Source organism: Nannospalax galili, unplaced genomic scaffold (genome assembly GCF_000622305.1).
Source record: "Nannospalax galili isolate Female #2095 unplaced genomic scaffold, S.galili_v1.0 scaffold618, whole genome shotgun sequence".
Classification (NCBI taxonomy): Eukaryota; Metazoa; Chordata; class Mammalia; order Rodentia; family Spalacidae; genus Nannospalax; species Nannospalax galili.
The window spans coordinates 533,327-557,955 of record NW_008341873.1 but is presented as its reverse complement, the minus strand read 5'-3'; the positions used below and the strand labels follow the sequence as shown (position 1 = coordinate 557,955).

The 24,629-nt window shown below is 41.0% G+C and overlaps 1 protein-coding gene and 1 pseudogene across 1 annotated transcript; both read left to right on the top strand.

The window, feature by feature from the left end:
* Nucleotides 1–1,907: 1,907 nt before the first annotated feature.
* On the top strand, nt 1,908–3,066 carry LOC103737653 (annotated as a pseudogene).
* Nucleotides 3,067–7,247: 4,181 nt separating this feature from the next.
* On the top strand, nt 7,248–22,312 carry Dnttip2 (deoxynucleotidyltransferase terminal interacting protein 2). The gene is made up of 7 exons (XM_008837478.3): nt 7,248–7,402; nt 8,530–10,175; nt 12,832–12,970; nt 15,540–15,635; nt 17,553–17,717; nt 18,746–18,855; nt 19,661–22,312. The coding sequence occupies exons 1-7, from the start codon at nt 7,334–7,336 to the stop codon at nt 19,752–19,754; spliced, it is 2,319 nt and encodes a 772-aa protein (XP_008835700.1). The 5' UTR covers nt 7,248–7,333; the 3' UTR covers nt 19,755–22,312.
* The last annotated feature ends 2,317 nt before the right edge of the window (nt 22,313–24,629 follow it).

Here is a 24,629-nt window from a genome sequence, read left to right as displayed (position 1 = left end):
CAAAACACTTGTTCTACTAGAAAGATAATGACGTGCCAGGTAAGGTTGGAAAAGTCACATTGTATAAGAGACTAAAACTTGGCAGACTACTCAAAAGATACTAAAATATGGTTGTATGTAGTTCCATTGCCACAAAATTAAAACAAGGTATTTTGTTTGCAATGACTAAATATCTATGACTTTGATGTGTCGGTTATTTTAAGGACTAGGCATCACTTACTGTAATTCAGCTCTCTTTTCCTTTTCTTTGTTCACTATTGATTCTTGCATTCTGCTCATTAAATTCACCTTTTTCTCCTTTAAGTATGTCCTTAATAAACTTTTTCACCAAAGGTCTTAGGGGCACTGTTAGGGTTTGGATCTTAAATGTCCCCAGTGGCTCATGTATTGAAGACTTGGTCCCCAACTGAGGAAGTGCTGTTGGGAAATGGTAGAAACTTAGGAAGTGGAGCCTACTGGGATGAAGTTAGATGCTTGGTACCCTTGAACAGGAACAAGAGCCCTGGCCCTTCCTCTCTTTTTACATTGCAGTCAACATGTGGTGAACAATTCTGGTCTGTTACACAGTCTCCATCAGAAACCTTACTATTGGCCTAAATGGACAGAGGTAAATGACCATGGGCTGCAAACTCTGAACTATGAGCCAAAATCTTTCTTCCTTTGAAGTTAAGTCAGATTTTTTTTCGGTCTTTTTTGAGACAGGGTCTCACGGTAGCCCCAGCTGGCCTTGAACTCACAGAGATCCCACAGAGATCCGCCTGCCTCTGCCTCCCAACCTCCCGAGTGCTAGGATTAAAGGTATGCCCCACCAAGCCTGGCTTAAATCAACTATTTTGTCACAACAATCAGATTTGTAGGTTCTCTGTCTTTTTCAATCTTTTTTTCATGCAATGTTTTTTAATGATGCTGGGGACTGAATCCAGGATCTTGTACCTGCTATGAAAGTGCTTTACCACTGAATCATAAACCAAGTCCTACATTCAATCTTTTTTTTTATTTTTTAATGTGCACGAATGTATTGCCTGCACACGTGTAAGTGCACCTGTGTTGTGCAGTGCCCAAGGAGGTCAGAAGAGGGCATTGGGTCCCCTGGAAATGCAGTTATGGATGGTCGTTAGCCACCATGTGAGTGTTGGGAATCAAACCTGGGTCCTCTGTAAGAGCAGTCAGTACTTTTAACTGATTAGCCATCTCTCCAGCCCTGTGGACTCAATCTTAAATGATTATTTAGCACAATACAATTCTGTGATGCTTTTCTCAGCATCTTGAAAATAGTTTTCCACTGGGTATGGTGGCACATGCCTTTAGTTCCAGCACCTGGGAGGCAGAGGCAGGTGGATCTCTGTGAGATCAAGGCCAGCCTGGTCTGCATAATGAGTTCCAGGCCAGCTGGGGCTAAAGGGAAACCCTGTCTCAAAAAAAAAGAAAAGAAAAAAAATGGTACTTCCAGCATATATTTACTCTTGCAATATCTGGATTCTCTTCTCTAGCAACAATCTGTCCTTTCTAGTTTTTTTTTTTAATTAAAAATTCCTATTTATTTTGATGCATATAGTATTATAACAAAACAAGGAAATGAAACTGGTTCCACATCTTTCTAATAAAACAGAAAACCCCAAAAGACTATATTGGTAAACATAAATGACTTACAATTAAAATCTGTTCTTTGGCTTTTTAAAAATGAAAATGTAATCACAAATTTAGAAATATCTGAGACAGACAGGTGTGGTGGCACATGCCTTTAGTCCCAGGAGGTAGAGGCAGAGGCAGGGGGATCTTTGTGAATTCAAGGACAGCCTTGGCTACATGACAAATACTACATGAAAAATAAACTGGACAGAATTTTTCAAATTTGTCTTTCAAAAGACAGCATCAAAATGGTGAAATAAGTGGACAGCACAGTCTTCGATGCCATGTTAAATGGCCGCATGGCCACAACATCAGCCAAGAACGAGCTGTCACATGTGGAGCCCACCTTCCTGGTGCCGAGATTTCTCTAGTAAGATGAAGTTCAAATTGGTCCAGAAACACTTATGACTACTCTTTATACCACTAAGAAATGTGCAGTTCCTGCCCTGGAAGCACATTGTGTAGAATTTCTCACCAAACATCTTAGGGCAGATAATGCCTTTATGTTGCTTACTCAGGTACGGTTGATGAGCCTCAGCTTGCTAGTCTTTGTCTAGACACAATAGACAAAAGCACATAGATGCAGTAAGTGCAGAAGGGTTTACTGATATTGACATAGATATACTGTGTGCGGTGCTAGAAAGAGACACAGTAATCGAGAAAGTCAACTTTGTGGAGCTGTTGTAAGCTGGGCAGAAGCAGACTGTCAGAGACAACAATTGCCTGTTACTTTTCAAAACAAACAGAAAGTTCTAGGAAAAGCACTTTCCTTAATCCTGTTCCCACTGATGACTGAGGAATTTGCAGCAGGTCCTGTTCAATCTGGAATTTTGTCAGATTGTGAAGTTGTAAACCTCTTTCTTCATTTTGTTGTTAACCCTGAACCCAGAGTGGAATACGTTGATTAACTGCAGTGCTGCCTCAGAGGAAAAGAATGCTGCATCAATAGATGCACTGGGGCTACAGTGGAACAAGTGATGGAATCGGGTTCACAGTTAATAGAAGAATCTCTGTAGTTGGATTTGGTTTATATGAATCTATTCATGGTCCTACAGATTATCAAGTGAATATACAGATCATTGAATATGAGAAAAAAAAAAAACCCTGGGGCAAAATGATACTGGATTTAGTTGTGATGGGACTGCTAACACATTCAGGGTCATGTTCAAAGAACCTATAGAGATCCTGCCCAATGTGGGCTACACAGCCTGTGCGACACTCAAGGGTCCAGAGTCTCACTATGGTACAAAAGGACTGGAGAAAATAGTGCATGAGACGCCTGCTGCAAGCAAGATTGTTTTTTTATTTTTCAGTTCCGCTGGCAATAATAGTGGCACTCCCATAGAAGACGGACAGATGCCAGAAATAATATTTTACACACAATTTAGTGTTAGAACCATTCAGTCAAATCTCAAAAGCATAAACAACTGGCCATGAATAGTTTGAGTGTTATTTATTATTATAGGATAAGAAACATTTTAGTTTCTTAGTGGAAGTAAAAAAAAAATTTTTAAATCTCTGTATGATTTAAAAGGGATTTTTCCATTTTCTTGTAACCCTACAGAAAAAAAGAGAACTGGGCTTAATTGTTTTTTTAAAAACAAAAGCACAGCCTTTTCAACTTCATCTTGTATAATTTCATAGCTCCATTGATTCATGGTCTTTCAATAGTTTTACAGTTGAGTCTTGTTATATACATAGTAAATGTGTTTTTAAAATTTTTGTTTTAAATATTTTGAAAGTAGATGAGATAGGTCAGTATTATAAATTCCTTTTAACTCTGGTAACTAATTTCAGAAAATTAAGAAAACTGACTTTATAGTTAGGATTTTGAAATATCTGCTTGCTAGCATTTAGGTCTAAAAAAAAACCCAAGAAAGATTTCAATGCCTTTATAGAAAAGGATATTTTGTAATAGTATACCAATGTATTGCATAGTACTGTTTTAAAGATGTAAGTAGGGTTTGTATAAATTCACAATAATGTGATATCAACAAGGATCTAAAGGGATGAATTAAGACTGGATTATCACAACCTGTCCCACTCTGCCTGTCCTGGGTGCTGCCAATAATTCCCAGAATTGAGATATGATGGTGATGACAGATACCACTTTAGCACTACAATAACCTTACACAGTAAAAAAGGGAATAAAATGCTAAGATTTCTGGCAGCTGCTATGACATCTTAAAGCTGTCCAACAAAATCACTCCTACTGAAAGGAGGCTTTGTTACCCATACAGTCCTAGTTGAGAAATAAAATATGCTTAATTTGTGTGACCTCAAAAAAAATATCTGAGACAAATATTACATGAAAAATAAATTGGACAGAATTTTTTCTTTTTTTTTTTTGGTCTTTTTGAGACAGGGTCTCCCTGTAGCCCTAGCTGGCCTGGATTCGCTATGGAGACCAGGCTGGCCTCGAACTCTCAGAGATCTGCCTGCCTCTGCCTCCCAAGTGCTGGGATTAAAGGCGTACACCACCACGCCCAGGAGAATTTTTCAAATTTGTGTTTCAAAAGACAGCATCGAAATAGTAAAATAATTCACAGAATGAGTAAAAATATTTAGAAACCATACCTGATACATTCTATTTAAACATTTAAATTTAAACATAAGAATTTCCAGAAAAAAATAAACAAAAGATTAGAACAAACTTTTTTCCAAAGAAGATATCCAAACAAACAAGACTCTCAAAAGGCCCTGGTGTGGTGGTGCATGCCTTTAATCTCAGCAACTCCAGATGTAGAGGTAGACAGATCTCAAGGTCAGCCTACCTAATCTACATAGTGAATTCCATACCAGCCAGGGCTACAAAATGAGACCCTGTTCAAACCTCCCCCCAAAAAGGAATGTTTAAAGATACTCAACATCATTAGCAGAGAAATGTAGATTAAACTACAGTGAAATATCACTAATGAAAAAATGTAAAGTGATGATAGCAAGTGTTGGTAAGGATGTGGTGCAAAGAGAACTTTCAGATGTTGGTAAGAAAGTAACTGCGCTGGGTGTGGTCACGCATGTCTTTAATCCCAGCAGAGGCTGGTGGATCTCTGTCAGATCTCTGTGAGTTCAGGGCCAGCCTGGTCTACATACTGAATTCCAGGCCAGCTGGAGCTACAGGGAGACCCTGTCTCAAAAAAAAAAGTAAAACTGTACCAAATATTCAGGCATTTCTTTTACCATTTTGTTTTTTAAGATCCTCCTGCCAAAGCATCCCATGTCCTGGGATTACAAGCATGTGACATGATGCCTGCTTTCAAACCTCCCCCCAAAAAGGAATGTTTAAAGATACTCAACATCATTAGCAGAGAAATGTAGATTAAACTACAGTGAAATATCACTAACGAAAAAATGTAAAGTGATGATAGCAAGTGTTGGTAAGGATGTGGTGCAAAGAGAACTTTCAGATGTTGGTAAGAAAGTAACTGCGCTGGGTGTGGTCACGCATGTCTTTAATCCCAGCAGAGGCTGGTGGATCTCTGTCAGATCTCTGTGAGTTCAGGGCCAGCCTGGTCTACATACTGAATTCCAGGCCAGCTGGAGCTACAGGGAGACCCTGTCTCAAAAAAAAAAGTAAAACTGTACCAAATATTCAGGCATTTCTTTTACCATTTTGTTTTTTAAGACACGATCTTGCTATGTAGCCCAGGCTTGCCTGAAACTCAAGATCCTCCTGCCAAAGCATCCCATGTCCTGGGATTACAAGCATGTGACATGATGCCTGCTTTGGACATTTCTTGAAAACTCAAATGTACACTTAGCATATGATATAATTCTACTCTTAGAGATCTTTCAAAAGAATAACATGCTCATGCTGGGCCTGGTGGTGCAGGCCTTTAATCCCAGCACTCGGGAGGCAGAGGCAGGTGGATCTCTGTGAGTTCAAGGATAGCCTGGTCTACATAGTGAGTTCCAGGACAGCTGGGGCTACACGGAGACCCTGTCTCAAAAAGACCAAAAAAAAAAAAAAAAGAATAACATATTCAAAAGACATGTTTAAAGCACCTTTACTCATAATACCTGCAGGCAGCTCACATGTCTACTGAGTCTGGGTCTCCTGTTTTTTTAAGACAATTTAGGGGGCTGGAGAGATGCAGTTAAGAACACTGGCTGTTCTTGCTGAAGACCCGGGTTCGAAACCCAGCACCCAAATGGCAGCTAATAACTCCAGTCCCAGGGGATTCGACAGCCTCTTCTGACTTCCACGAGCATTGCACGTCATGGGTGCACCTACCTACATGCAGGCAATACACACATACACATAAAACTAATAAAATTTAAAAAAAAATTTAGAGCTGTCAAAACTTGGTCACTAATCATACCTACTTTCAAGGGAAATGAAGAGGAGCTGTTTAGCTTAGAGGCAATGTACCACAAAAAATGTATGCTGTGTCTTTAAGGAAAATACTCGTTTATGGGGGCTGGAGAAATGGCTCAGTAGTTAAAGAGTGCATCCTGCTTTTCCAGACGTCCTGGATTTGGTTCCCAGCACCCACCTTAGGGAGCTCGCTACAACCTTTAACTCCAGCTCCAACTCTCTCTCCAGCAACCCACACACTCCAGGGATACAGTCACTCAGACACAGACATAAAAAATAATAATAAATAGCCCCCGCCCCCCCATCTCTTTTTTAGACAGGCTCTCCCAGCAGACCAAGCTGGCCTGAAACTATGTAGACCAGGCTGGCCTTGAACTCACAGAGATCCGCCAGCCTCTACCTCCTGAGCGCTGGGATTCTAAAGGTGTGCACCACCACACTCAGCATAAAAATAAATCTTTGAAAAGCAAAAACAAAAGAAGCCCCAAAAGGCCGGGTGTGGTGACACATGCCTTTAATCCCAGCACTTGGGAGGCACAGGAAGGTTGATCTAAGTTCAAGGCCAGGCTTGAACTCACAACTGACTAGTGAGATGCATTTCCCTCTTCTGGACTCGATGGGAAGCAGTCATGTTAGAAGTGCACATACATACATGTAGGCAAAACACTCATACACATAAGAATATAAAATCTTTTTTAAAATACTGGTTGTGTTAAAACCTGGGAGAGAACAGACTTGATGAGACACATCTTTTCCCAGTCTTAATAAATTCCTCTACATACTTCCTCAATCCCTTCTGTAGTCTCCATACATTCTAAGAGTTCCGCATCCTTCATTCCCAAGCAAAAAGTAACAACACACCCCTCTTGATTCTGGTCATTCTTTTCCTTCCATTGCAAAAACTTTTATCTCTCACTTTTACAATTTCTTCTGCACTTCTCCGTTTATTCTGAAACTTCTCTGTTAAATTCCACAGCTTTCTAACTAGTCTCCGAGATCCCGAGTGCACTGAACATATACATCCCTGTATCCCAATCAAGTCTTTTAACCCTTTTAACTTTACAAATACTACGTACATGTTTTTAAGTTTTGGCTTCGGTCAAGAGTACATCAAAGACCTTTACAATTACGCATGGTAAGTAACGATGCGACTTTCCAATTAGAGTAAAACGGCGACGAAGGGAGAGCCCTGGTCTTTCTCCACCACGCTCCAGCCGGAGGTTGGAGACCCAGGTCCTGCAATGCTGCAGAATCCGGACCGGAACGAGATTCTCGAGGGCCTCGGTTTCCCCTGGGAAACTCTAGCGAGACGCTTGCCTGACGCACTTCCGAAGCACGGGACCGGAGGAAGTCGCCGGGGCTGCCGGGAAGCCTGGTGCTGGGAAAATGGTGGTTACCCGGTCTGGGCGGTCTCGGACCAGCCTCCAAGTCGCGCCAGAAAGCTCCCAGCAGAAGGTAGGCGACTCCTGGTTCCCACGGGTCCCTTCGCCGGTTCGTGGAGCGTCGGCGAAGGAGCGGCCTGGAGGACCCCGAGCCGCTGCGCTCGGCCGTGTGCCTTCCAGGAAACCTGCTTAGGCTCGCCCGGGTCTCGGGTAGTTCTTACTAGGAAAGTTTAGGTAGCTTGCCTTACACAGATGAGGCCTTTTAAACTTACTGTTGACATCGTACCACGGAAGGTTAGCCCCAGCCACCGCGCCAGAGCCTCATTTGGGGAATTGGGAAAAAAAAATCTATTGCACGTGGGGAGGCTGGCAGTGGCATAGGCTGGCATAGGCAGGGCTGCGATGACGCCGCCTAGGCTCCTGCTTCTGCGCTCTGTAGCTTGTGTCATAAAGGGAGTAGTGCAATTCTTTCCGGTATGTGAAAACTCGGGCAGAGGCCGATACCATCCATGAACTCCAAAACACGTCTCTGCTCAGTTAATACTTAACTCTCGCCATTCTTCCTATCGATCCTCTATAAATGAGTTGGAATGTGTGCTTTAAGTGGAGAAAATTATCTTTTAAATTATTCGGTTTTCTGAAGTCAGACCCAGGTCTAGGATAAGGCAGGTAAAGAAATTTTTTTTTTTTTTTTTTGGTCTTTTTGAGACAGGGTCTCCCTGTAGCCCCAGCTGGCCTGGAACTCACTATGTAGACCAGGCTGGCCTTGAACTCAGAGATCCGCCTGCCTCTGCCTCCCAAGTGCTGGGATTAAAGGCATGCGCCACCACGCCCGGCTAGAAAATATTTTTTTAAATATTTTATTATTTTATGTGTATGAGTGCATTGCCTGCATGTATGTGAGTGCACCCGTGTCGTGCAATGCCGCGGAGGTCAGAAGAGGGCTTCGGATTCCCCTGGAACTGTAGTTAAGGACAGTTCGCAGCCGCCATGTGGATGCTGGGAATCGAACCCTGGTCCTCTGCAAGAGCACTCAGTGCTCTTAACCGCTGAGCCATCTCTCCAGCCCCAAGAAAATTATTTTTTTAAATCGTTTGTTTGGCTTGAAGTACCCTCAAATTTTGCTCCTGGGGATAGTGCCATATTTGCTTGCTCTTGTCCCAGCCCCTATCTGAATTATGTGTTTGTTTTGGTTTGTAGAGTTCTGCTCCTAAAGGGGTTCAAAGACGTCCAGAAAGCAGAAAGGAATCAAGATACAATGACAGAAGCACTGCTGAGTCACAGCCTACTGGGAAGCAAAGTTCAGCCCTCTCCAGAAAGAGGAAGAGCGAAGCTACAGACTCACTAGTAGACCTAAAGGAATCACTTGCTGATGGGGAGACCTCTGACTTAGAGTCCAGTTGTTCTTCTGTGCTTGAGGTCCAGGAGCCCATTCTAAGAATAACTAGGAGCAGGCAGATCCTAATTACACCCACCCCACAGTCCAGTGTTAGGAAAAGTAAAAAAATAACCCCAGTAAATGAATCTCTTGATGAAGCTGTCTCTGAAGCAGAATCTTATGCTTCAGGGATTTCTAGAATTGCACTTTCCACAGAAATAACAAGAAGCAGAAGAAATAAGGCTAAATCTCAAAGGGATGAAAGCCAGGAAACACATGCAGAAGCTGTCTCTGATGCTGAGTCATGCTCAGACATTTTATCCTATGGAATTGCACCTAGGAGAACTGCCAGGAATGTGCGAAGGAAATTAGAGGCTGAAGTGAAGAAGAAATATGCTAAGATTATACCAGGAGATAAAAAGCAAACTGAGGATGCATCTATGAATTCAGAGGACTCTGATCCTAGACAAACCTCTCAGTTACCAGCAAGATCACCTTCTCAGATAAATAAGCCAGATTTCTGTAATAATGAAACTTATATTGACTTTGGATCCCTCCACAGTAATTCAGGAAAAATATTTAAGGTGCAAAACCACCAACATTTGCATATGCAAGAGGACAAGCAGGCCAGTGTTGCATCTCATACAGAAATCAGAAAGAACCGTAAGAGTTTGGATAAAGAGGACATTAAAATAATAGAGGAAAAAGAAATTAATGAAAACGATTCCCAATTGAGTCTTTCTGAACTTCAGGACACTTGCCTTCAGCAGTCAGTCTCTCAGACTCATTCCACCCCCCCAAATAACAAAGCTATACCACGGGCCTCAAGTCCAAATTGTGAGGCTATAATGAAATCATTAGCTTTAACATTTGCAGTTGTGAAAATGGACAGATGGAATGGAGAGAAAAAGAGCACCATAAAAATGAGTGACTTAACACCATTCGGTGATCACGGTAATGATGAGTCCACAAGTGTAGATGTCAGTGAAGACAGGAACAGCCAGGACAGCATTCTTGAATGTGATACTGAATTACCCAAGTCTGAACTCAGCATGTCTCAGAATTTAGATAGCTCTGTTTTATTAGTTCTTAGCAGTGATGAAAGCCAACAGTCTGAAAACAGCGAGTGTGAAGAAGACACCATTCGTTTTGTTGAAAGTAGTGACCAAAAGGAGTCATTAAATGGAGACTCAGGAAATACATCATGTGATACATTGTTTGTGATTGACAGAACTCCTGGATTGAGTGCTGATAAAAGTTTTTACTTGGAAGACAAGGCAAGTAAAGTTGCTGCTGAGGAAGAAAAAGAAAGTTTTTACTTGGAAGACGAGGCAAGTAAAGTTGCTGCTGAGGAAGAAAAAGAGGAGGAGGAGGATGAAAACAGTGAAGAAGAATCATCAGACAGTGACAAAAATAAAGATGAGTCTAGTGATGAGGAGGACTTACTAAACAACACAAAGTCTAAACTGTAAGTACTACCTTATTTTAATGGAGGACATACTGAAGACTAAACACATGACCTTGTGCATGACAAGCATGCCCTTTACTATTGAACTACACCCCAACCCCAAAAGTAATTATTAGAATATACTAATTATGCCAGGCATGGTGGTGCATGCCTTTAATCCCAGCACTCGGGAGGCAAAGGCAGGTGGATCTCTGAGCTCAAGGCCAGCCTGGTCTATATAAAGAGTTCCAGACCAGCTGGGACTACAGGGAGACCCAGTCTCAAAAAGACCAACCCCCCCCCCAAAAAAATGTATGTGTACACACTAATTATACATAGTAATGGTTTGAGACAATTTCGTATGTGTATATAATTATTTTGATCATATTCATACCTCCCCCTTCCATTCCCACTGATCCCCTTTTTCCCTAACTAGCTCTACTTTCCTGTCTTTGGGGGGAGGAGTAGACCCAGTGAGTTTAATTATTTATAGTCTTAATGAGGAGTTAATTTACAGGTTTGTGGGCATCTTACCAGCAATCATTAACGGCCTCAAGATCCTCTCCTCGCTCCATGCCAGAATGCTGACAGGCCCAAACTTGTGTGGGTAATCCATAGCTTTTTTGAGTTCATGGGTGCAACGCCCATGTCATGCCCAGAAGATAGTTTTCCACATCACTTCTCCCCCACTTCTTCTTGCTCTTACATTCTTTCTGCCCCCTCTTCTATAATGTTCCTTGAGCCTTAGAAGGGGTTATGTAGATGTCCCATTTACGGCTGAGTATTGAGACTCTACAGTAACTGCTGTCCCCTATAAAAAAAACTCTCTGACCATAGCTGACAGCAGGACTTATCCCTGGGTGTAAACATAAATTAGAAGGTAATTTAATGGGTACAACATGTCTATTTAGCAGAACAATGTAGTAGCTTCCCCCTAGGGCCTATGACTTCACTAGCCACAGGCTTTTGAGCAGGTTTACAGGTGTGAATTCCTTCCTGTGAAGTGGCCTCAAATCCAATTAGAACGTGGTTAGTTACCCATAACGTTCTTGTCACTGTTGTACCTGCAATTGGTAGCATATAAGGTCCACAGCTAAAACCATTGATGACTTTTCTCCCCAAGCAGCCTGCATAGCATCTTCTACCATTGTGAAAACTAGCTAACAGGGAGGAAAGGTTTCAGCACAGTTCAGCTTGGTTTCTTTATGTCCTGTAACCAAAGCACATTAGGTCTTCAGCAATGAGGTCTTAACATCTTAGTTCTAGTGGGCAACAGTGGTGTATTAGTTACTTTTCTGTTGTTGTGATAGAAACACCGCGACCAAGGTAATTATAGAAGGAAGAGTTTATTTGGCTTAGGGTTCCAGAGGGATAAGTGTCCATCCTCATGGGGAGGCATGGTTTTAAGAGGCAGCCAGAGCAGAGAGCTGAGGGCTCACATCTTTAAACATACATAGGAAGCAGAACAAGCAACTGGTAGTGGTGAAAGCCATGCACTCTCAAAGCCCGCACCCAGTGTTGTGCTTCCTCCAGCAAAGTTGTACGCCTGAGCCTCCCAAAGGACAGTGTTCAAATACTTGGAGCGTGTAGAACCGTTTCTCATTCAACTTACCATAAGTGGTAGTAGCCTATTGGTTTTGAGGGGCCTCAGAGGCCTCCTGACCAACAACTTATTAGGGGGTAAGCATATCTCTGGCACTGGAGTTTTTCATATAATAATGTATGGCTTCTGGGAACAGCTTTATTTACCCACACACAATAAATTCTTAAAATTTTTAATGTTTTTTTATTTTATGTGTATGAGTGTTTGCCTGCATGTATATCAGCATACCCATGTATGCAGTGCCCTTGGAGGCTAGAAGAGGGCATCTGATCCTGTGGAACTGAAGTTTTGGCTGATTGTTAGCTGCCCTGTGGGTGCTGAGAACCCAACCCAGGTTCTCTACAAGAGCAACTAGTGCTCTTAACTATTGAGCCATCTCTCCAGCACCCCCTCCCCCATTTTTTTGATGTATATGTCCAGTGGTTGATTTACCACAAAAATATGAAAAACTAGAAAACAGGAGATGGTGGTTTCAGTATGGATAGCTCTTCCATCTAGCATTTCCCTCATCTTTGTGAGACCTATGGCAGTTACATTGTTCCCACAGTGATAGCTAAAAGTGCCCCTTTGCTAATCTATCAGAAATCATCTGTGGGGGCTGGGGAGATGAATCAGAGATAAAGAGCCATAAAATCCCCAGCATTCATGTTAGTGCTAGGCAGGTATGGTGGCCTGCCTGTAATCTTGGGAGGTAGAGATGAGATTCCCCAGAGCAAGCTGACTAGCTAATCTGAGTTCTGGGTTCAAGTGAGATCCTGCCTCAATATGTAAGGCAGAGGGAAAGTGCAAAGAGAAGATACTTAGAGTCAACTTCTGGCCCCCTTATTCACATACATGTGCATGTACATCAGCACACATACATGCAAACACTTGAACACAAACACAAAAAAAGAGTTTCCTGATTTTTTTGAGCATACAAGAGACAGGAAAGCAACTTTTTTTCTAGACATTAATTATACAGAAATTGAAAAATATGGAAAAGTATGAGAAAAATAATCTATAATCCCCCACATTAACTTAAAATGCAATCTTCTTTTGCATTTTGTCTTATTTAAATCATCATTTCTCTTTCAGTCTGAAGCTGACAAGTAGCACCATAGACCCTGGTCTGAATATCAAACAGCTGGGCGGTTTGTATATTAATTTCAATGCAGACAAACTGCAGTCTCACAAGAAGACAGTAACACAGATCAAGGAGAAAAAGAAAGATGAGGTAAGCTACATGAAATGCCCTTGTCCTCTTAGAAATGCTTAGTCTTTGCAAAGACTCCTTTCCTGTGTTTTGTAAAACTGCATTGGCTTGTTGTACTCCTTTTCCATCTCATTAGAGTATTTTTTAAAAACAAGTCTTATCTGCAAGAGATATTTCAAATAAATTAATTCAAGATGAGCATTTCTCTTCCTGCATCCACCAGTTAATGGTCCCAGGGATCTATTTTCTTCTCTTTTCTTGCTGTATTTTCAGGTTGTTTTTTGTTTTGTTTTAGCATTTATTTTAGTGTGTATATGTGTGGGCATGCATGTGTCATGATGTACATGTGGAGGTCAGAGGACAACCTGGAGGAGCCAGGTCTCTTTCCACCATGTGGATTCAGGGATCAAACTCAAGGTTCTGTGGCTTAACAGCAAGCACCTTTACCCACTCACCCATCTCACTGGCCCTCTATTCAATTTGTACCTGTTTTTAACTCAGCTGAGAATCTGAAAGGTATGAATGTCAGCCTACCCCTCTCTGCCCCACCCCTACTGGAAAGTGTGTATGGACAATTTAAAAGGCATTGCAGTTTGGAGAAACCTGGTTTCTTTAGCTTTAACCAATACCATATACCACTTTTGCCCAGATCTGAATCTTGTAGTCTTGAGGACTTAATTTCAGACCTTAGAATCTAGGTGCTCAGGCATTTGGCCTCACTATCTCTCCTTTGTGTCTCAGCTAGCTTCTACTTTTATATTCTCTCTGGTTAATGACACCAGAGTCTCTTTCCCCTTGGCGGTCATTTGTCCCAGCTGCCCTTTTGAGCCATTGTCACCTGCTAGTACAGGCCTATATTTCTCACCTAGGCAGACTAGTAACCTTAGTGGTATTGCCTCTTTGTTTTCTCAAGATAGACTCCATTATTTCTAGATTTCTCGAGGGGGGGAGGGCATTTTTTTTTTTAATTATACGTATGTACAAGGGTCTCTGTGTCAGTATGTGCACATGAATGAATACAGGTGCCCTCAGAGGTCAAAGGCATAAGATCCCAGGTGTGCTCTTAACAGTGAGCCATCTTTCTACACCACCCCCCTTCAAAATTCTTAATTTTTGTTTGTTAGAAACAGGGTTTCATAGCCCAGGATGGTCTTGAACACACAGTGTCATTCGACTTGCCTTCAAATCCCTGATCCTCGTTTTCACCTCCCAAGTACTAAGATTACTACAAGTGTGTATCACCATGGCCAGCTTAGATTTCTCTGAAAACACAAATCTGATGTAGTGTGTTCCTGCTTAAGTCTTTCACTGCTCTTGAACCTTAAAGGCACATCTTACTGTAGCTTTAGTGTCCATTTGCTTTGTTCTTGTCATTGAAGACTCTTGTGATTTCCCAAATATACCCTGCTCTTTCCCAGACCAGTGCAGATGGCATTCCACTGACTTGGGCAATATTTTTGACACCCCCCCCCCATACTTCCTCCCACCTTCTCTGTGCTTCTATAATACCCACTATTCATCCAACAGGGGATCTTGGGCTCAGCACTACTGGTCGTTTAGCTACATGATTCTTTGTTGTGGGAGGTGTCCTGTGTATTGTAGGGTATTTAGCAGCATCTCTGGCTTCTGCACTTTAAATACCAGTAGCATGAGCCCTTCTCTTCACCAGTACCAAAAATATCTCCAAACACTGTTAGTTGCTCCCAATTGTGAATTAGCATCCTTGAGCCTAGATTTGGACTTGATACAGCAATCTCTTAATGGTTTCAGTATTTCTGATTGGAAAGCCTAGTTAGTCTGCTACTACTCTATTGCCCAAAACTTTAGGGAGGAGTTAATGTTAATGAGCTCATTACTGAATCAGTAATTATTTTAAAATTTATTTTTGAGAATGTCATACCTGAGTATTGTCTTTGCTTTATTTCCATCCCTCCCAGGCCCCCACCAACCCCTCCTACGTCCCCCGCTTCCTCTCAATTTGTCTTATTATTGTTACATAGGCATACAATATGCATACATACTATGCACTGAGTCCATTTAATGGTACTCATATATACCTATGTTTAGGGCTGTCCATTTGGGATTAGACAACCTCTCAGGGAGCTAGCCCCTACAGAAAACTGATTCTCAGTATCCAGTAATTGCCTGTAGCTCTTCCTCTTGAGACAGACCCCTGATACTACCCCCATGTACCTTACCAGTTTTGTCATTACGCATATTTTATGATATAGGGTCTTGCTATGTCATCCTGTCTGGCTTGAAACTCACAGAGATCTGCCTGCCTCTGCTCTGCCTCCTGAATGCTGGGATTAAGGTCCTGTGTTATCACATCCAGCTGAATCAGTTCATTTCAAGGGCATAGCTTGAGTATTCTGTGAACAGTTTTGAGAACTAAGGGGTTTTATTTGCTTTTTGCACTAAGAAAGTATTATACTGAAGTTCCTTTTTAATCATACAATGTTAGGAGACAGTTTAATGATCCTGGGAAAGTAACAAAAGTACAAAAATCATTTAGGAAGATTATACAAAATTTTTAAACATAAGTTAAAATGTGGGAAAAAGGTATAAAAATAATTTTATATTTTTATAGCTTCTGCAGAAAGCTATCATTACACCTGATTTTGAAAAAAACTATTGTGTCCCACCATATAGTGAATCAAAGCATCAACTTCAGAAAAAACGCAGGGTAAGTAATGATTTTTATTATTTATATGTGCTGGACTATGTATTTTCAGGTTACATAATGATTGTATAATTACGCTGTATCTGTGTATTGACCTACTAAATACAAGTCCAAACAGAATCATTACAGATACCTAAGGGCTATGAGCTATGATCTCATCAGCATGTTTACTATGGCTTTTTACATCTTTGCAGCTGCAATGGTGCACACAAATACAGGTTTCGGTTTTGGTTTGGTCCTTGGGATTAAACCCCAGGGTCTTATGCATGATCATGTGGCATGTGCACCAGCCCCACAAATACAGCTGTGAAAATCTTAACCAGTGACAGCCAGCATACACTGTCCACATCTCTTGGCTGTTTACTGAAGGTTAGGAGCTCTGTTGTACAGAATTAATCTAGCAGACTTAAAACCCTGATCTAGTTGGTCTGACAAATCAGGAAATAGAAACTGTAGCAGATGGAAGCCAATGGGGTTACTTTACTATTTGAATTAGTAAACAGTTACACAGGATGCTTGGAGGAAAGTTGAGAATGGTACCACAGTAAGATCCCTAATAAGAAGTACCCCAGCACATGGTGCTAAATAATGTTGGATAAATGAAACAAAATACTTGGTAGACATTTTCAAAAGAATAGTTTTATTTTAGAAATAATACAAATTTCTGGACTTGAGAGTTAAGTAGCTTCTAAGACCCCCTAAGTAATTGAAGAAAAAATAATGCCATACAAGCCCCTAAAATAAAATGGCTTTAATATATAATCTCTTACATGGGCTTTTCAAAATATTGCTTTTTTTTTGGTCTTTTTGAGACAGGGTCTCCCTGTAGCCCCAGCTGTCCTGGAACTCACTATGTAGACCAGGCTGGCCTTGAACTCACAGAGATTCACCTGCGTCTGCCTCCCGAGTGCTGGGATTAAAGGCGTGCGCCATCACACCCAGCCTCAAAATTTTTTATTTTATGGTATGAGTGTTTTACCTGAACACTCACGTATGTAAGTGTACCATGTGTGCGCTGTGCTGTCCACGGACACTAGAAGAATGTATCAGATTCTCTGGAACTGGTTACAGATGGTTGTTAGCTGCCATGTGGGTGCTGGGAACTGAACCTCTGTCCTCTGTAAGAGCAACCAGTGTTTTTAACCACTGAGCCATCTCTCCAACCCCTTATATGGGCTTTTTTAGATAATAAAAATTGAAGCTGTGTGTTAAGTTTCACAGCAGGTCATCACTGAGGAACCTTCATTTATAAACCTGATGATGCTATGCTAGAAAAACTTTTTTTGTGACTTAATTTCTTTTACAAACTTTCTGGAGATAAATGATTTCTGAAAAGTTGTCCTTGTTTTTGAGACAGACTCTCATGTATCCCAGGCTGGCTATATAGCCAAGGATAGCCTTGAACTGTTTCTCTTGCCATCACTTCCTAAATGCTGAGGTTACAGGCATGCATTTCCTTACCCAGTTTATGCAGTGATGGGGATCAAATTTAGGGTGGCAAGCACACTGCCAACTATCTGTGTCCCCATTCCCTGTAAATACTCCTCCCCCCAGGACAGGGTCTCTGGGTTGTCCAGGCTGGCATCTTAAACTCACAGTCCTCCAGCCTTGGTCTCTCCAAAGTGTGCACTACCATACCTGAGCACAAAGTTTTGTCTTACACTTTTAGGGGAAATGAATTCTCTACACTCTGTATTAAAATTAGAATGTTTATTTTGAGGCTGGAGAGATGTCTCAGTGGTTAAGAATGCTTGCTGCTGTAGCAGATCGCTAGCATTCAGCTCACCACCACCTGCAACTCCAGCTCAGAGGATCAGACTGGTCTCCACGGGCACCTGCATACACATGCACACACACAGACACATAAATAAAAATAAAACAAATCAATAAAAATGTTTATTTTTCAAATTTGAATTTCAGAAAGAGCGACAAAAAACAGCAGGTAATGGTTGGTTTGGTATGAAAGCTCCAGAATTGACGGATGAACTGAAGAATGATCTCAAAGCATTGAAGATGAGAGCAAGCATGGACCCAAAAAGATTCTATAAGAAAAACGACCGAGACGGCTTCCCTAAGTACTTCCAGGTATGATGCTGACAGAGTACTATTTTATGGGGCGTTTGGAAAGTAGCATAGTGATACTGCATTTACTGTTAATATAGGGAAAAGTATTTATGTGTGCATACCAAGTACGTAGGCCATATCTGCTTAGGCTATATGATGGTATGAGAGCTACCATTTTGTAATGGGTTCTCAATTTATAGGGAAGGTTATTTAAAATGGCAGCTAGGTTCCAGTGTAGCTGTTAACCTTTGTGAATATATGGATGAATGATAGTACTAGCTGAAGAGCAGGTGTTCATGTAGGTCATAGAAAGGGAGGCACTGTGAAAGTCATTTAGCAGTTGATTTTCTGTCTTCAGATGAAAGTCCAAGTTGATCCTCAAGTTTGCACTCTTGACTATCTCTTAGTAATTCTTTGACTTTCAAGGCAGTCTGTATCACTTAATTTGGCTCTTTGTAATCTGTACCCAAACCAGTTTGCCAACCCTTTCTTTTGTTACATAGCTCTCTTCATTTCTGTTTGGATCTTCTGTAAAACTGTGGGCTTCAGGAAGGGACTAGATGGTTGTTGTCTTTGTCCCCTATCACCTAAACACAGTGCTAGGCACACAGTAGTCATCCTGTAAACTGCAGTTAGTTGAATGTACAAATGTAGAGCCTTTATCAAGTCAGTTCTTAGCTGGCAGTATTTATAATAACCCATAAAATCAAATAGATACATAGAATTTATATGTACTTTATTGATTTAGACAACCAAGTTTCTATTAACTGTTCTTCCTCTTTTATACTACTCATCGTGAATTTACTGTACTGTTTAGCACTAAATTATGAAAGAAAATTTTGATCTACTGTACACTCTAATTAGGAAATGTAATCAGTAGCACCAATGTACTAATAATAGATTATTTTTGCTTTAAAAAAATGGTAACACTGGTGTGATTTAAGCTTGTGTTTACATTCTTTTCTACAAATAACAGTTAGATCTACATTGAGATATGGAGAAATTAACATTCAAGTACTGCATACTTTATTTCAATCAAATGTTCATAGGTTGGAACCATTGTTGACAATCCAGCAGATTTTTACCACTCACGAATTCCCAAGAAACAAAGGAAAAAGACTCTTGTGGAAGAACTGCTGGCTGATTCCGAGTTCAGGAGGTAATGGGATTTACATTTATAATGTATATTTTTCTTTAAATACATACAAACTTACAGATTTTCAGATTAACCCATTTAAAAATAACGTATTACATATTGGTGAATATGTTTCATGAGAATAACAAAAAAATTAGTGTCTGGTATAACTAAAGAGAGAATTTCATACTTATTTCTGCAAATACCACACATACAGCCTTTGGGAAACTTCACTGTGCCCTCTCGAGAGTTTAAAAGGACAATCAATACCTGATTGTTTTGTGAAAATACTTTTTATTCAACAGACCACTTGAAATGGTCTTATCTGGAATGGTGTTTTGTAAGAGTCTTAAGAAATGTCAGTAACACTGTGTTTTCAATACATGTAAACTGTTTTGCTTTGCCCTTTCTGCATCTTTACCCCTCATTTGGATCCCATGTCTAACATCACCTGGTAAAAGGATGTAATACACGAGTCTTTAAATTGCAAGCTCTGGATGGGCAGTTTGGTGCACTTATAATCCCAATACTAAGGAGGCCAAGACAGGAAGGTCAAGAATTTAAGGTCAGCCTAGGTTTCATTGCATATTCAACGCCAGATGTAGCAAGACCCTATCTCAAAATATAAAATGAACCACAGCTGTGTGAGGAGAGGCTGTGGCTTCTTGTCCACTGCTCCATCAGCCTCCTGACATCCAGTAGCCACAGGGCATATGAGGTGCAACGTGCAAAATATTTTGAGGCTTAGAACCTCCTTCCTAATATATTAACGTCTAACGCCTGGTGTGTTGTGCTTTAGAGAACATAAAGGTTTGATGTTTCTTTGCAGATTTAACCGAAGGAAGTATTCAGAGATCATGGCTGAAAAAGCAGCAAATGCGGCAGGAAAAAGGTTCCGAAAAAAGAAGAAATTTCGCAATTAAGATCCACAAAGCAAGCCACGGCATTTTCTATCTCCCTTAACTGGACAAACCTGTTTTGAAAACTTAATACCATCATATAATTCAATATAGATTGTTTATAGATTTCTGTAAAGCTGACTGCCAGAATCCTGTGCCCCTTGGAATAAAGATAGGCGTGTGGAAGATGCACTACAGCTTTATACTGTTAAAGTGAAAATGAACCGCAACTATTTTAATATTTTTGTCCAGTTTTTACTACTTGGTTAAAATTAGGACTATAAAAAGGCAGTACAGAATCTGCTATGTTCAAAGAACCTTTTGGAATGACCAGAAATGTCCAAATACTATAAAAACTGGTAATGTGGGGTGGGGAGAGAAGACAGGCTTCTAGTTACCTAAAAATTCAGATGCAGAAAGTTGTAGAGATACAGGTGTTTGCTTCTTCCCATGTACAAGCTAGTACATTGAAAACAGAAAAATGGCACAGATGTTCTTGGAGCAAGTGGATTCTAGCATAAAACCAAAGAACTAAGTGAAGCTATTAAAAGTCTGATGCCATATAGAAGCTGCCCTTTGGGGTAAAGGTAGATTTTCAAGAGGGCTGTTTCTCTTTGCTAGCAGCAAAACAGGAGGAACAGTTGGTTTTACCCAGATTTGTTGCTATTAGCAAAGCAGAATTAACCAGTTTTCATTTGGCCAGGAGGTAAGGCAACCCAGTTTCTCTCAATGATAGGCTAAACTGTTTCTGGCACCCAAGGAGTGTTAGTCATTTCTATCAGTGCTTTTTTTTTTTTTGGTCTTTCTGAGACGGGGTCTCCCTGTAGCCTGGAACTCGCTATGCAGAGATCCGTCTGCCTCTGTCTCCCAAGTGCTGGGATTAAAGGTGTGCACCACCATGCCCGGCAGTGGACTTATTTCAGTAAATATATAGTTTTGTCTTTACCTTTACTATTTGAGGTCACAAGCCACCTAGGCATAAAATTGACAGTAAAGCACCTATGCTTTTATTTTAAAAAAATTATTTCAAAACTCCGTGGCTTTCTGTGTGATAATAGGATTGCATATGGGAGGACTACACAAGGAGGGTAAAGACATTTACACCTCTACGTGGAGACATTTCTTCCACTTAAGGCTCAAGGGCAACTTACTGCCATATGATTTTCTGTCCTGTGAATACTAGAACAGGCTGAATTGTCCTGTGCTTAAAACAATGACAAATGTTTGAGTATCTGCCTTTAATTACATTCCCATCATTTTGTTTTTTTGTCTTTGTATTAGTTTTTTTGTTGCTGTGATAAAACACCATGACCAAAAGTAACTTAAGTTTATATTTGGCTTATCGTTCCAGAGGGGTAAGAGTGCATCATGGTGAAGAGGCAGGGTAGGAAGCTGAAGGCATGAGAGCTTACATCTTGAACCACAAACATGAAGCAGAGTTCTGGAAGTGGGCAAGGCTGTGAACACTCAAAACCTGACACCAGTGATACACTGTTCCAGCAAGGCTACACCTAGAGACTCCATAACCTCCCCAAATAGCACACCAGCTTTAAATGGAGCTCAAAGGCCCATGTGTTGAAAGCTTGGTTGCCAGCCTCTGGTGCTGTTGGGGGGTGGTAGAACCTTTGGAGGTGGAGCCTAGTAGTTATGTCACTGGGGGCAAGCCCTCATGAGAACTGGAGCCATGGCCTCATTCCTTTCCAGCCATGTGCTGCCTTCCTGCCAGGGTCTCTGCCACAGGCCCAAACTGACAGGGCCAACTGACCATAGGATGACAACCTATGAAATAGCCCAAGTAAACCTTCCTCTATCAGGAAATTTGTTACAGCAACAGAAATAATTACCTCCATCAAGTAAACTAAAATTACTCAACTAGAAATCTGAAGTTACCTATCAATATTCATTTTCATATTCTGAGTGTTTTGCAAGTTTATCTTAAATCTTCAGAAGCTAAGTGGTGGTGTAAGCCTGAAACCCCAGCACCGGTAGAGGCAGGATCAGTAGTTGAAAGTCAGCTTCTGCTACATAATGAGTTTGGTTTACATGAGATATCATCTCAAAACAGAAATCTCCTGTACCATAAACAATAGTATTTAAAAGTGTAATTGTAAATAAAGAAGGTAGGAACTTTTTTTTTTTTTTTTTTTTTTTTTTAAGTATAAAGGTATCTGAGGCTGTGATGGCACACACCTTTAATTCCAGGTGGGGGAGGCAGGTCTCTGTGAGGTGGAAGCCAGCCTGGTTTACACAGTGAGCTCCATCTTAATGTAAATACAAGAGCACATTAAAGCTTTTGCAATGTGATGGTAGTTAAGAACTTTGGAGCAGGAAAAGCCTAGAGATATAAATGGGGAAATGAACAGGAATCTCCAGGATAGAAATCTTTGTTTTCCAAGGCTTTCACATTCCTATAGCCTTTGCTTGCATTCCTCACCTGAGTATATGCTGTGTACCTTTTGTTTGCATTCCTCACATATGCGTATAAAAGCCCCCAAAACTTGAACAAGGGGTCTGACTCCTTTATGGAAGGATCCGTGGGTCAGTCCTGTTAGTGTGAAATTAAACTCCCTCTCTTCACCTGACTGGCTGTTAGTCTGATTTTTTCATAACACATCCAGGCCAGCTGGGACTACAAGGGAGAGCATCACATTAAATACCTTAATTGTTTATTAAATACCTGTATCCAAAAGACCCTTGTGATATATTGCCAGCATCATAAGAAACATTAGCCCAGGAAAAGAGTTCAAAGTGCAGTTTCTACTGAATGTAAGTTACTTTCTCAAAGTCAGAAAGTCAAATTTATAAGGGGCCATAAATATTTGAATGCCATCTGTTTTGGCTTAGTGAGTGTACTGTGTCAAGAAACTTGATTCACCTACTATAACTATTGGGATTAACTGACAAGTTCAAGAAAACCATTATAAAGAGGACTGGCTCAACACTTGAGATCTGGCATAGAAAGGTCAATAAATGCAGACTGGGGATGAAGTTCAATTGGTAGAGTGCTTGCCTAGCATGCACAACACTCTGGGTTTGATCCTGAGGACCACAGAAACTGGTGGTACATACCTGTAACCCCAGCACTCAGAAGGTAGAGGCAGGAGGATAGAGTTTTTAAGGTCATCCTTAGCTCAAGTTTGAGGTGGTAGTGGGCTACATGAGAACTTGTCTAAGTGAATATATATGGTACACTTACACTGAGGCAAAACATTCATATACATGAAATTTTCAACTAGATGGGGAGCTTTGGGTAAGAGATTGTATCATGAGGCCTCTGACCTCTGTGGATTAATCCACTGATGGGTTCATAATCTGATGGTCTATTAGAAGATGGAAAGCCAGGACCTCCTTCAAGAGAGCAGGGCCTTGAGGCCATGCTGTGGGGATCTATTTTCTTGATCCAGCTGCGCACCTTGCCCCCCATGCCTGCTGAGATGAGCTGCTTTGGTCCACACATACCCCCCTTATGTGAGGTGCTGCCTCACAATGGGCCCAGATGGATCGAGACAAATAACCATGGGCTTAAAATTTAGACTGACAGCAGGATTTTATGGTATGGAAACAGTAGAAATGACCAAGTCAGACTATTTGTCTTTTGCAGTACTTAGTACTGAATATGCTAGGTACTCTTCTGAGCCATATCCCCAACCATCTTTGAGACAGAGTGTATATTGCCCAGGCAGGCCTTGTAGGTTTGATCATCCTGCCTCAGCCTTCAGAGTAGCTGGGATTATAGCCTATGGCCCCAAGCTAGGATCCAAGCATACCACAGGCAAGGCTCCATTTTATTGGCTCTTGGGCATAAAGGCAGAGGGAGCAACACTTGCCAGAGAGGTGATCAGGCTGCTAATTTAACAAAAGGAGCATAGGCTTTTTTTAAAAATACTAATTTTCAGGGCTGGAGAGATGGCTCAGCGGTTAAGAACACTGGTTCTTGCAGAAAACCCAGGTTTGAATCCCAGCACCCACATGGCAGCTAACAATGTCCGTAACTCCAGTCCCAGGGGATCCAACAGCCTCTTCTGACCTCTGTGGGCATTGCACGACACAGGTGCACTTACCTACAAGCAGGTAATACACACATCCACATAAAAAATAACTTAAAAATACCAGTTTTCTTTAAAATACATTAAGAATCAAGTACAAAAGAGTGAAAATTTTTATGTCAATGACCAGTAAAGAAAAAAAAAAACATTAAAATGTTCCAAGACTAATAAGGCACTGAGTACAAACATCCTCTGAAGTATGAATTGCCATGTTTAATATACTTAAGATTTAGATGTTCATGGTTATATTCCTAAGAAATACTTTTAAAATTTATTTTATGTATGAGTGCTATGCCTGCATGTATGTAGGCGCACCTGTGTAAGCAATGCCCACAGAGACTAGAAGAGTGTGCTGGATCCCCTGGTACTGGGACAGTTGTTAGTCGCCATGTGGGTGCTGGGAGTCAAACCCAGGTCCTCTGCAAGAGCAACCAGTGTTCTTAACTGCTGAGCCATCTCTCCAGCCAGTTTTTACTTTTAATCATTTTGGTTCATCACAGCAATACACCAACCACATTAAGGCATACTGAAGCATAAAAGTACATATTACATAATTTGACACAAACATCTCAGTTACCAATTTGGTAACTATCAAAAAAATTAAAGTCCTCTACTGTAACCAGGAGTGGTGGCCCATGCCTTTAATCCCAGCACTTGGGAGGCAGAGGCAGGCGGATCTCTCTGAGTTCAAGGCCAGCCTGGTCTATGTAGTGAGTTCCAGGACAGCTGGGGCTATAGGGAGACCTTGTCTCAAAAAGACCAAAAATAAATAAATAAATAAATAAATAATAAAGTCCTCTACTGTTGATGTTAGATTTATCTCTTTTTCATTCCAAAACAGATGCCTCCAGTT